The sequence below is a fragment of the Diadema setosum genome, chromosome 7, assembly GCF_964275005.1.
Source record: "Diadema setosum chromosome 7, eeDiaSeto1, whole genome shotgun sequence".
In the NCBI taxonomy this organism is placed as follows: domain Eukaryota; kingdom Metazoa; phylum Echinodermata; class Echinoidea; order Diadematoida; family Diadematidae; genus Diadema; species Diadema setosum.
In genome coordinates this window covers 10,281,030-10,295,678 of record NC_092691.1, presented here as the reverse complement: position 1 = coordinate 10,295,678, position 14,649 = coordinate 10,281,030, and the positions used below count along the sequence as shown (strand labels likewise).

The following is a 14,649-nucleotide window of genomic DNA, read 5'->3' as shown; positions in this document are numbered from 1 at the left end:
GAGGGTCTCATCATTGCATTGGTCTATTAAATACTCGACTCACCTGAAACGGACTGGCGTCCGTTGGATCAGCAAATGGGTTGCTATCAAAGTTAGACATGTCGTCTTTCTTCTTAAATTCACACAAGTTCAGAGAGATCAGAATTGCATATGCGATACTCTTGTCGAAAATTGTCTCTCAGCCTGGTTCGCTCTCTCCGTGGCCAACTCGATTCAATCGCTCCTGCTAGCGGAAGTTGTCATGGGAGGAACGATGGGATACTCGGGTGACAGCTCAAATGCATTGTGCGCAGGCGCAGAGTTGATCTCGTCAATTTTCATGACATCATCGTACAACTTCGGGTCCAAGCAGAGAGTCATGTGATATTGATCTGGCATTAGAATTATTGTGAATGAAAACCACAATTTGATCTCTACATGGTACGATTAAACAGAAGAACGGCAATACTATGTAGAATGAAACGTACGCCTTACGCCACCTTCTTTTTTCTTCGTCTTCTTCATTTTCGGTTTTTTTTTTCTTCCTCCTTCATCACTAGTCTTATAAATTTTTGAATCTTGTAAATTATGACTTTTAAGACTCTCTCAAGTCTTATTCCATGTGGATATTGTAGATTACACTTTTTGAATATCTGGGAATATCTGCGTCAAACGCTTAATAACATGGGGATAAGATTCAATAAGCTCGGATCCGGACGCCGAGTTTCAAGTCATTTTACGAGGAGAAAAACTGCGGATAACGAACACCTTGTCAGGCATCATCAATCTGTCACCCTAAACAGGAAATGCTACAAAAGTAAAGCTTTTATGAAATTTAATACCCAAGCAATAAGAAATACTGTCATGTAATCATCAAAGGAAAAGTGTCTGTATCAAAAATCACTTAATCAAAATAGACTCATTAAGCCAATATAGGGAAAGTGACAATGATCTTTTCGTCTTATAGTTTCGTTTTATATAGGCATATTGTCTTTCTGAGATATTTCCTATGGGAAGTAATAACAACCTCAGATTATAAGACCGTTCATAGGCCCCTGTGTATTCCAAAACATACAAACCTGATCTAACCTATATAGGTTAGATAATTAAGTATAGCAGATCGGTTCCTACATGCAGACTTTGATCGAATGAGAAGTTTATTAAGGAACTAAATAAAGAAAAAAAAATCACGGCATAAAAATTATTTGGAAAACAAATTCAACGCAGCGACACATACATTATAACACATGGTTGGTCGTACATCGTCAACATTGTTGACCGTGCAGGAGATAGAATAGTTTTTATTATTATTATTATTATTATTATTATTATTATTAGTTTAACGTGTGCAAATAATACGCATTTGCCTTCATTCTCACTATCAAACCTGTGTTTTTTTCCATGTATACTTTTAACATTTTACTTTTTCCTTTCCTCCTCACTATAGCCTAACCCACATCAGATGTCGTTTATCGTGTTTTGTGTGTTTTGTGGTTCTTGTTTGTTTTGTTTTTAACCAGCCTAATATAATTTTACGCATTTTCACCCGCTTATTAGGTCTATATAGACGCTTTGAAAAATCTAATCTTGAAGATGGTAGAATAACTGATATAATATTATGACCAAACCAAGTTCAGAATGCAACCTATTATAAATATGTGTCTAGAATTACTCACTTAATTTGCTATAATGTAGATATAAAGGACAAGTCTTTAAAAAGACAATTGAAATCTATTAAGAAAATATTTATTTATGCGCGTGCAAGAATGAATGTGGAGGATGTCATCATTCATCATGGGAGAGAGAAAAGGGCATAAACGCATGCACCCGCAGGTATAAACACTAAAAAAAAAATCGCAAAATATCCCTTCCGCGGTCGATTTGCTTTCTCGTAAACATTATACTCTGGGTAATATTCCAGAAACAGAATATAGCCACCCCCCCCCCCCCCACACACACACACAAGAACACACAGACGCATCTAAACGAAAGTCCAAGTAACAATAATTATTCAAGACGTTAAATGTGTCTATGTAACGAATCAAAATAATGTCATTGTTGCAGCTTGATCCTTGTTCTTAAACCATTAACAATACCGAAATAATCAAACCATGATCAGTTTATGCCTAATTGTCTGTACGACGTGATTTATCTCGACTGCGACTCTTCATGTTTCTGACACGTCCCTATACAACTTCCCTTTTTTATTCAAATTCATGAAATTCTTCCGTCGAGGTGTTTTCATTGCAACTGATTGACAATATTTGCCCTACATCGACGTAAATAATGCCTGTAACAATGTATAGAGAGCGGAAAATATATATTTATTAAAAAAAAGAAAGATTTGTATTACCTTCTTGAAAGAAGCAGAGAAGCGGTAATCCAGAAAGTGGTGGCTTGATGTATACAGCAATCCAAAAACAAAAAAGTCGTTTAGCTGGGCACTCTGTTTTCTACAGATCGCATTTATTTATAAAGGTATATTGAATCAGGGAGAAATAGATGTTTCCCATCAAATCTAGTGAATGCGGGTAATAGCTCTCGTTCTCACTAGCTTCGCTGTATATCGTCAAAGTATTCAATGGTGATTAAACCATGCATAGCTTTGTGATGCCTTTTGTGTCGCTGCACGGGTATAACTCTTTTCAGTTTCTTCTCCTTCATGATTCTCGTGACTGCATGCAATAATATACCAGTCGTCCGAATCTTTGTCCTCTGTGCTGTTTTTGTTGTTGTTGTTGTTGTTTCCCTCTCAGCCTTCTTATCAAATAAAAACTATGAGAATGTTCCCATCAATCTGCTCTCAGCATAAATGTAGAGGATTTCATAAGTTCGGTTTCATTTTGTAACCTTGAATTGATTATATGTATATGTACGTCATATACTTATCAGAAATAGAGGCAAGCTAAACTATTTATCATTAACATGGTTGCAAGGTAACGGTGATTTGTTATTCCATCCTGTCGTTTTGTTTTCTCTCTAATCCATTTTTGTTCTAGCCTGACTACACATTATGTGAGTTTACAACTGAGACTGGCCTTTTTCGATATCCCATGACGTAATATCACGTATTATGAAGAATTCTTATCTTTGTATGATCTACCTTTCGGTTTAGTGCCAGTTGCATAATACTCGTCACGATATAGATATCCAACCAATCTTGAAATTACTTCCTTATGTCTTCTGGTAAAAACATATCCTCTTTCTTTGAGTAAAAAAATGTAAAACAATTTCGAAGCGTTTTTTTTTTTCATTAACACTTTTTTCACACTATTATGAGTGTCATCATTATAAAATATACTATTTAATTCTTGTAACTAGAGAGTTTAGACATTATTTCGCCATTTTTATGTAAATTGTGTTGTTGTTCACTGATTCTATATAATTTCAATCCAGTGCCGTTTAAGAATGTCACCAAACGTTCAAAATCCCCTCTATAAATCTGCTGTATACTGATCACCCCGCAGGCAATTAATGATGCAATTCACCGTGTCCAACCAACAGAGTTGATGGGCTTTTCATATTACGAGAGTATAGCTGCACTTATGTTTATTTGCCAGTTTTGCTGTATTTTTTTTCAATGATACAGCATTCATCTTCATCCCCCCTTTCCCCCTTTTTTTTTCAGGCTATCCTGCGATGAAAGTATACTGTATACGCAAAACTTGCCATATCAGAGGCGGATCCAGAGGGGGCGCAACCGGCGCACGCCCCCCCCCCTTTATTTTTCGTTAAAAACAAAAGAAATAAAAAGAAAAAAATGAAATGAAACCCGGAAGTGGTACCAGAAATATCAGTTGCACCCCCCCCCCCCCTTCCTGGATCCGCCCCTGCATATGCAATTGACATTGACATCAACTCTTTCATTTTATCCATATAATGATTATAACAAGAACCTCGAACACTGTACCTATATATGGAGAGGCAATATCCGTATTATAAATTATAGGCCCTACTATGAAGAGGGTCGGAGACGAGTTGTCATGTCTTCACCTACCGGTACCGATTTTGGAAAGTGAGGTTCTGACCTGTACATAGTGTGCCACATCTCGAACTAAAGTCGATTTATAATTTTGGTTCGCAGTACGTGATTTGCACGATGAAATTTCTGTTCTGGTCCACTCAAAGCGCACTTCAACATTCCATGCCCGTATCCGATAACGTCGGAGTGCTAGATTTTTTTTTTTTTTTTTTTTTTTTTTGGGGGGGGGGGTGTCAAAATTGTAAGAGGTGATGGACCTTCAATACTGTGGGAGTGAAACAACGGAGTGGAGTATCAGGGACTGATAGAAGGGGCGTGGCCATATGAAAAGTGGTTCCCCTCCCACAAAAGCGGGTTTTTGCATTTTTACAATTGAACTTCAACCATTTTGGGTGCACATTATGGGTGCCATTATTTGGAAATCTTTACACAAAGGAGTGATACAAAATGCTTTTATTTAAATTGCAAGAAAAGCAAAGACAAACGAAATTCTCTAATTGTTGTATGATAAATTTCTCATTACACTGTATTCTCAAATTACATTTTGATTTTGATTTGATTTGATTTATTTCCACATTCAATCAAATACAAATTGAATACAAAATTTCAAAAGCACAAAGACAAAGAGCGTAAAGTGCAGTGACATAACGAGTACACAAATAGATACACATAAGCAATTGCATTGAGCATCAGTATGATATTACTCAGAAACACAAAATAAAATACACAGTGTTTTTATAAATACATCTGTAGTTAATAATACATCAAGCGCAACGATGGAGAAGGGGAAGTGTTAGCCACAAGAGGGAGCTTTTGCATTTTTAGAACTGAAAATCTCTATTATCCATAGATTACATCTAAAATCGTAGAGATTCGATACAATCTCTAAGTGTGAAATGCTTTGAAAATGTGCAATAAAACAAATCAAGTTGCCAAAGAGGGATTCTTTCATTGTTGTATATGATTTACTCATTTCCTCCCTAAATTATATTATTTGAAAATGTGACATCTCGGCGCCGCTAAAGAGCAGGGGCCAGGGCGTGGTTTTATGATAATACCTCCAATGATCGAGATTGAAGCTTTGCGTTTTCTATCTTTTTAAACCTTTATTCTACGTCAGAAATTGGCCCGTGCTCCTGGAATTCTCCGTTGCCGCAAGAGGACAACACTAATTCAATGTCAACCGTATAAGCTTTTAGCCCTATTAACGCCTTGTCCATATAGAGACTCCTTAATCTTGGGGATCGAAGAATCCGTAACAAAGGTGGTCTATATTTTTAGGCCTGTAAGCCTATCAATGTCATCAATCCGTTCGGTCTTCCACAAAGGAAGACAAAGGAAAGAAAGAAACAATAAAACTTTTAGAAAAGAAGAGATAAAAGAATGAAGGGGCGGTGGAGGGACAGAAGAAAGAAGACATTAGTGAGGAATTACAAGAAGGATAAATGAAATGTTGATTTTTTTGAACCCCCCACAAAACACACACACACACACACACACACACACACACACACACACACACACAAAACCAGCTAGAACAAACAATAGGGGCCTAAATACGTACGTATCTGCGACCTTGTACTTGGAAGTTTTTTTTTTTTTTTTTTGGGGGGGGGGGGGGGAGGAGCTTACCCCTACTTTGCCCGTCGGATCGTGTATCATCGCATCATACGAAAGCCAAGTTTACTATGATCAAGGAGTTGTCTCACTCCTTGATATGATACTGTAGATGCATTTTTCACTCAGGCGTGCCTTCTCCGTTAGCACGTGATAAAAAAGAAAAACACTGTTACGTAACACAAGTCCAACAAGGTTATGCCGTAGTATACTGAATACTCGTCAGTGTGTACGTTCGCATGCAGGGCAGATCTAGAAGATCAGAAATCTGCCGAGTTGAAACTAGGCACGGTCAGTGGTCAGTTCTAGCCCTCTATTTTGGTTCTATCCCACATGAAGCTATGTCCAGAGACTGGTTCCCCATGAAAATCAATTAAGGACGGGCAGTATAAATATTGATTTTCGTTCTCCGGCCATAATGATCGATGTTTCGGCTTCCTACTACTGCCCCATATAACTCGCGGTGTAACGCCAGTGGTGTAGTAATGCGATCAGATATGTTGATCTTTCTTGAGGCATCATCGTTGCATGCAGCTGTCAGACGTTCCCCTACCTGCCTACATGAAATTGCTGGGGTATTTTTTTTTTTTTTTTTAGCTGACATCTCGTATATCGACGATTTGGATTTCGTACTTTCAGGGCTTCCATAAACAGAGAGTTCGATCAAGATGCCACGTTGGGTAAATAAGTAATCGTTGTTCGTCGATTTTGCCATCACATTTGTACGTTGCATCTATAGCTAAAGGCCCTACCATATGTTTTGAGGAGAAGAAAATAAATACAGCTAAACCACTATTGTGCCATGTGAATATATTTTTCGATACTAGTATTTCATAAGTTTTTTTTTAGATATGCATGTAAGTGCGAAAGCCAACAGATCTAAACGAACAGTGGTTCAACATGTCTGTAAAAGTATTTATTCCACTTGGACAGGTGCAATTGCGTGCGCGTGCGTACCAAGCATCGTACACGTACATGGAATGTACACGGGTACAAGTAAAGTTGTTATTTTCTACCCATGCTCCTACGAGACTCAGGAGGCGTTGTTCACTGGAGTTTAGATCGTAACCGGTTGATGCAGTGCCAGCGTAGCCCGATCGTACAGTGCGGTGCGGACACGTTCACACACAGCTGGTATACTACGGAGGAAGTAGAGAGCGTACGGGTAAACGAAAGGGTAAACTGGCTGCTGCCGTATATCCGTCCGTCGTAGGGTCGCTGATTTGCATGCATATATTCCATTATAATGTTCTGCTGAGGTCATAATATTAACATCTGTCTCACATGCAATACTTCGTACAGGACTACGAGAAGATGTCGGCCGATTCCTCCAGATCGTATGCCAACGAAAAGACTCCTTCCACGGGTTCAGGGGAGGCAGATATTGCCGCGGATCCAGCGAGTGGAGGGTTCTTTGCCACCGATTACAAGAAGTGAGTAAAGTCTGATTCAGATATCATGGATATGAAAAGGTTTTAATGTAGGCCCTAACGTTTAGATCCTATACTACTCACTCTGTACTAGGAATAGGATCTAAATCAATGCTGTTCTTCATGTGAATCTTGACTGTTCATGCTATTCCTGCCACAAGCCCAGGCTGCCCGGCCCCAGGTGCACAGTCACAACACTCGACCACTGACCACAAAATTTACAGCAATACAACTTCAATTTCAGTAGAAATCTAGTTAGCTACAAATCCATGTGATGACTGATGTAGATGTTCTAGCTAATCTAGGCCTAAATCTAACTAAACTTTACAACATGATGATCAGATAAGGGCAATACGGCAATAGCCAATGGCAATAGGACTCGGGAGGTGGAAACTTGCCACGGGATTTTTAGTAGATTTATTTATTAGTGGAAAATTGAGCAAAGAAAATGGGATTCCATAGGGATAAGATGGCAGTTGCGCAAATTGGAAGCAAATTTCCTTTCAATCTAGCTGAACTGTGTGATGTGATTTAAAATCATACAAATATCAAAACAGATTCCAAGGAACCTAGCAGTGCAATGGAAACCTTGCCTGTTTACCACCAACTTAGCTGCTTCTTTCCCCAGTATTTTCTGCTTCTGGATGGAGGTAGCTGCAGCTGTTGGGCCCTCCCCTCGAGGTCCTCAAAACTGACTTTCAACTGTCGCCCTTCCTTAAATTTTGTGCTTGAATTTTGTGTGTTTCTTTTTTTTCTTGCACCCTGTCCAGTCTTCATAAACTATGAATATCTGCACATTTCATTGTGGTTGATATTTGTGGGTTCCCCGTAAATATATACCGCCGCACAAGTGCTACACTCAATACAGTATTCAGTAAGACTGTATTCTTCTAAGAATTAGATGGATACACTTCAACAGAAGGAGGAGGAGGAGAAGGAGAAGAAGAGGAAGAAGAATAAGAAAAAGAAGAATTATTATTTATGTGATACATAAAACCTTGTAGCTTTGGCTGTTGTAATATGGTGTGAAAAACTAATGTGATGTACATGTATTGAATTGGTCGTTCCAGCACTTTGCAATGATCAGCTACAAAATGTACATTTGTAAGTTTGAATGAATTAATTGATACAAGGTTTGATTGTGATGGCTGTCCAACTCTGAAATTCTGCAAAGCTGCATTATGTTACCTGTAGGCAGTTGAATACATGGATAATGGAAGCTGTGTATGGGGCAGGGCAAAATGTTCATCTTGTAAGTAGAACACTCAATCTTGCATTTAAAAACAAGCTGGTAAAATAGTGGAATTTCTGAGATATCCAAAACAAAGTGATCCTAATAAAAGGTGGGTCTGGGACCCACCTTTTATTAGGAGCGCTTTGTTTTACTTTGTTTTGGATATCTCAGCCATATCAAAACCAATTTTCATCAAATCAATGCTGAATTCCTCTTAGAACATGCTTTTTAACTTTTTTCTTCAGTGGTTTCTAAATACATGTGTATCTCACAAAAAGTTAAAAGCTAAATTTTACCTCAACCAATACTATAGAGTGGTCTGATGGGTTACAGCTCGTTATTCCGAAGGTTCGTTATTCCGAAGGCTCTTCAGTCCGAAGATTCCTTATTCCGAAGGTTCGTTTTTCCGAATTTCATTTTCGGATGAACAAATCTTCGGAATAACGAACCTTCGGAATTACGCCACAAATGTTCGGAATAACGAACCCTTTTTCATTTTCGGACTAACGAACCTCTAGGTATAGGGAATTTGCGTGTTTCGGATTAACGAACCTTCGGAAAAACGAACCTTCGGAATATCAAACTTTCGGAATAACGAACAGCACCCGGTCTGATGATATTTGTTTTGTAGGTCTTTAGCAGTATTTTAATGGACTCTTTCTGAATCTGCATATGTGAACTTTATTTTTTGTTTTCCAGACATGAGGACCTCAAATCCATGTTGGATGGAAACAAAGATGGTCTGAAACTGGAAGCCATGAAGCGAATTATTGGGGTAAGTTCTACTTCTAATTGTAAGATGTTAGAGTATTTCACACATGAGGAGAAAAGCATTACTTCTTGTGTATTAAGTCTGTGAAGCTTTTTGTCACAGTGTACTTTTTTTACTCTATAGTGATTGTTATCACTATCTTATTATTATCATTGTCTATTTTTTTACATTTATATATGATGTGTAATAATCTGTTTTCAATGTACAAGACAGCTGTTTTTAAAAACATCTGTATGCTCTTTGTAGGTTTGGACTCAAAATGTACTTAAAGGGGATGGCTAGTAACCGATCAGTGGGAATCAGTGGGAATGCTGAGGGATGATTGTTCCAATCCTTGTGGGATTCATTTAAGAGTACATTATATATCTACTGTTGTGTGAAAATTATTTGCTTCAGAGCGGTCTCGTATTCAAGTAATGTGCAGATTAATGCCCCGTCACTGACCAGGCACGCTAACCTGGAAACATTAAACTGCACATTACTTGAATATGAGACCATTCTGAAGCAAATAATTTTCACACAACAATAGATATATAAGTACTCTTAAATGAATCCCTCAAGGATTGGAACAATCATCCTCCAGCATTTCCACTGATTCCCACTGATCAGTTACTAGCCATCCCCTTTAATTCCATAGCTTAGAAAACATGTAGTGTGACACCTAACACAGAATATTTTGTTAAATGAAAAAAATTGCACACACTATAGAAATAAAAAAAAAAAATGTGCACAACTAATCTGCTATGTAAAATTATGAACAAGCTAGTACCATGGTAACAGTCACTTGAATTAACCCAGCACAAAGTTTTCCACTTTTTTAACATACACTTTATGCATGCCCAGAAATGTCCATTTACCCAAAGGCATATTGTGCACTTGATCTTTATTGTGACTTATTCATGCGAATATCGTAGGGTGTAAGTTAATCAACATTCATGGTATAATTTCACAGCATGTTTATTGAGATAGAATATTATGTACAGGTACATGAGGAGTGCAGTGTTTTGTAGATCAGTGAGGTAATATCTGTACTTCGGGGCATTTCCTCTGTGTCGTGGTAGTACAGGAACACAATGCAATCACTTCCTTACTTGTGGATATGGCAGGTTCATGTGTAGCTGTAGTAGTGCCAGGCGATCACTGACAGTTTGTACATCATGTACACATATGATGTGCTATGCATTAAATAGGGGATGATATCTGTAATACACTTTCATTTAATTTGGTTTAGAATAAGGGGAACACAGAATATAGTCACTGCATGGATGACAATAAAATGAAAACACTGCTTGTCATAATTCTGGATGAAACATTGTGATTTTGACAAATTTTTCAAATCCTCTCACTTGAAATCCTTGAGATACATTGTACCTTGCACATTGCAAGTTTCTTCTGAAACAGAATAGTTATAAATATTGTATACAACATACTGAGGATATGATTTTGGCACATGATGTCACAATCATGGGATCAGGATATCTATCTCTGTGGTGATCTCTATTTAGAAGTCATGGTGGGTGACTCTCTCACAACATTGAAATGGCCATAAATTCTCATAGTACTGGTATTTGTTTGCTCTTTGCTCAGTCTTTATTGCTCAGTCACCCAGGTTCTAACTACTTCTATAATTAAATGATCTACTACATGTAGCTTTCATCACACTGTTATGTACACTGTCCTATTTACATTGTACCTGGTAGTCACAAGCATCATGGACTCTACAACCTGTATTTAGCTACCGGTACACATACATTTTGCAACAGAAAATATTAGAGAGTCCTGTGAAATAATCACCTAGGCAGGACCTGAAGTGGCCATTGGCCCTGTGGTTCGCTTTCACTGTTCTTTGAGGTTCATTTAAGTTCCTGTTCTGAACAAATAATTACTTTATGTACATATCATGTGAGCAGCTCCCCAAACATGTTTTATTTTCCCTTCTGGGTGTTGTTGGTTTGGTTTTATTCTTCCTATTATTAGGGTCAATCCATGTCAAATCATCCAGTGCTTGTCACCCGACCCCCTCCGATTTTCTTAAAAATTGCACCAAATGTTCCCCAAAGTGTCTGACGGAAAATCCCAAAATATTTTGCCCCAAGGTCAATTGGTTGCTAAGATACAGCCTCACATAGCAACCGGTGCGCATTCCAAAAAATTAGTTAAAAGAAAATTAGGCATTTTTGATTGACTGTTTTAGCTTGGATATTTATGCAAAAGTGTTCATTATCTGGAAATTGAGAGAACTTTATAGTCTTTGCAAGAAAAACTGACTGTGACGCGAAATTGACTTTTCGTTAACATGCACGAGGTCACCGAAAATGGTGTTAAATGTTAATTTTGAAAATTTTAATGCATATTTAGAAGCTAATATCTTCCACATTTCATCACCTTAGGTTCTAAAACATTATGCTGTTGAAGGCTTTGACTTGCTCAGTAATTTTGAAAAAAATCGGCGCATTCATGATCACCATTTTTACGGAGAGCGCCCTCAAAGTTGACAAAAATGAAAAATGTGCCAAATTCAAGGTCACGGATCACCCTTCGTCCCACCTAGGAATAGCATCAATTTTTGTATATTGATAGACATTTACCTATATTATCTTGGGTTACCAAAGAAATTTTGCTCCCGAAATGTTCAATGGCAAATCTACCCCACCGAAAATGGTCGTAAACGGCCAAATTCCCACGTAATATCACATATTGGGTTTAGAGGACATTTCAAATGTCCACGCTTTCAAAATGAAAAGCACTAGCCCTGTGATATTTGCAGTAGGGATAGTCTGTTATACATATTTTAGTAATATATACCACAGAACACTTTTATTACATAATAATGACCTTGAAATTTAATCCAAAATTTGATAAAAAACAATAAATCGCTCCATTTTCCTCATCGCACTGCATGTAAATGTGTTTTGAAAGACTTTTCACAGAGCAATATTTCAAGAATTATGAAAGCTGACATTCTACCATATTAGGGTGCTAAACTGTTTCTGCTCATCTTCCAGATTTAGTGTCAATTTGATCATGAATGTTATATCTTTGACCTTGAAGTGCTTCTAAAAATAGCTGTAAATTTGTTAACTACAAATTACACACACAACAGGTGTTTTATGGCAGGATATACTTGTTATTCTTCCACAAACACAGAAGCTTTTTATGATGTAAATGTTATATACTGGAATTAATCTATACGTGTTTGCGAGTTATGTTACAATTAATTACTCTGTTCTGACAATGACCCTCAATTTCAATCAAAAATGGGGATGGTAATATTTTGTGATTTTGTGTGCATTTCCTATGGAAAACAGTGCTTTTTGTGGTGAAACTCATAAAAACTTGACCATTTTTACTATCTATCACTTTGATTGGTTAATTCTATTCTAGTTATGGTAGAAAAGTGGGCTGTGACAATTTCCAATAAAAAAAAAAAACATGGTTATGCTGCAGAAAATAAAAACAAAGAAATACATAAGAAATTCCAAAAACAAGAAAATACATAAGAATTGAAATGATTTTGAAAGTTTTCAGTAGGTACAGAACAAAAAGAAGACTCTCAGTCCTTTTAATGTGCGTTTCACAGGCTAGAATACAAATTTATCAATTATTATTACGTACTTTAACACAGGTCTTTATGGAGAGGAATAGGCATTTCTCATGATTTTGAAGGTCATAAATTGAGGGTCATTGTCAGAACAAAGCAATTGATTGGAACATATCTTGCAAGCATGTATAGATTAATTCCAGTATATAACATTTACACTATAAAAAGCTTTTGTGTTTGTGGAAGAATCACAAGTGTATCATGCCATAAAACACCTGTCGTGTGTGTATTTTGTAGTTTACAAATTTACAGCTATTTTTAGAAGTACTTCAAGGTCAAGGGTATAACATTCATGATCAAATTGACACAAAATCTGAAAGAAGAGCACAAATACTTTAGAACCTTAATATTGTAGGCTGTCAGCTTTCATAATTCTTGAAATATTGCTCTGTGAAAAGTCTTTCAAAACACATTTACATGCAGTGCAATGAGGAAAACGGAGCGATTTATTGTTTTTTATCAAATTTTGGATTAAATTTCAAGGTCATTATTATGTAATAAAAGTGTTTTGTGGTATACATTACTAAAATATGTATAACAGACTATCCCTACTGCAAATATCACAGGGCTAGTGCTTTTCATTTTGAAAGCGTGGACATTTGAAATGTCCTCTAAACCCAATATGTGATATTACGTGGGAATTTGGCCGTTTACGACCATTTTCGGTGGGGTAAATTTGCCATTGAACATTTCGGGAGCAAAATTTCTTTGGTAACCCAAGATAATATAGGTAAATGTCTATCAATATACAAAAATTGATGCTATTCCTAGGTGGGACGAAGGGTGATCCGTGACCTTGAATTTGGCACATTTTTCATTTTTGTCAACTTTGAGGGCGCTCTCCGTAAAGACGGTGATCATGAATGCGCCGATTTTTTTCAAAATTACTGAGCAAGTCAAAGCCTTCAACAGCACAATATTTTAGAACCTAAGGTGATGAAATGTGGAAGATATTAGCTTATAAATATGCATTAAAATTTTCAAAATTAACATTTAACACGATTTTCGGTGACCTCGTGCACGTTAACGAAAAGTCAATTTCGCGTCACAGTCAGTTTTTCTTGCAAAGACTATAAAGTTCTCTCAATTTCCAGATAATGAACACTTTTGCATAAATATCCAAGCTAAAACAGTCAATCAAAAATGCCTAATTTTCTTTTAACTAATTTTTTGGAATGCGCACCGGTTGCTATGTGAGGCTGTATCTTAGCAACCAATTGACCTTGGGGCAAAATATTTTGGGATTTTCCGTCAGACACTTTGGGGAACATTTGGTGCGATTTTTAAGAAAATCGGAGGGGGTCGGGTGACAACTTTTCTGAAAATTGGATGATTTGACGTGGATTGACCCATTATTATTGTTATTATTATTATCATATTTTTGTTTTGGGGAATTAGGATTACATTAATTTATAAATTATGAGTTTGTTTTAAAGTGAGTTGCCATATTTGAAATGAAGTGTTCAGTGGCAATGGCAAAAGTAAGCCAATAAAATGTTCATTAGTATACAGTACAGTGTACTTATTGCAGAAATTGTTAAAGGTCCTGTTTACCTTTCGGAGGAGCAGTGATTTAAGAGATGTTCAAGACATCACATTTGATGCATGTGTAGGTCTGTTGTATCACAAAACATCCTACCTTACAAAATTTTTGCAATAAAGCCTAAAATATAAGGAGATATCAGTATTTTTCTCATTAAACCATACATGTAACTGTAGACGGTTTAGTCTGGAAACATTTTTATTATAACTATTGTTCACAATTTGTCTATTTAACAAATTAACATCGGTTATGTCAAATCAAATTTTTACAGTGGTTATTTCTATCCCTAACTCTCATTTTAGAACTATTTCAAAGCACTAATGCTGGGTTTTTGTTTCATCTGAAAATGGTAAATAATGCCTTTAATGTTATGTAGGTTTTCCAGAAGTGCAGGATACAGCTTGTAGTGTATTTCCATTGTAATGTGTAGAAATCTGTTAGAGGCTATACATTGTATAATAACGGTTTGATGAGAATTGCATTCTGATCGA

General features: G+C 36.8%; 2 protein-coding genes across 4 annotated transcripts in view; one reads left to right on the top strand and one right to left on the bottom strand.

Moving 5' to 3' along the window:
• Positions 1–217, bottom strand: part of LOC140230826 (secretory carrier-associated membrane protein 1-like) — a 47,817-nt gene extending 47,600 nt beyond the window's left edge. The window contains exon 1 of the mRNA XM_072310968.1: positions 44–217. Coding sequence (XP_072167069.1) covers positions 44–100 — 57 coding nt within the window. The 5' untranslated portion in view covers positions 101–217. The remainder of the gene's footprint in view (positions 1–43) is intronic.
• The window catches only part of LOC140230825 (AP-3 complex subunit beta-2-like), a 59,807-nt gene that overhangs the window by 12,340 nt on the left and 32,818 nt on the right, over positions 1–14,649 (top strand). For 2 of the 3 annotated variants that reach the window (XM_072310966.1, XM_072310965.1), the window contains exons 2-3: positions 6,881–7,011; positions 8,942–9,017. In XM_072310966.1, coding sequence (XP_072167067.1) covers positions 6,881–7,011; positions 8,942–9,017 — 207 coding nt within the window. Of the gene's footprint in view, positions 1–6,164; positions 6,259–6,880; positions 7,012–8,941; positions 9,018–14,649 lie in introns of those variants that run through there. The other variant, XM_072310967.1, reaches the window with a different exon arrangement.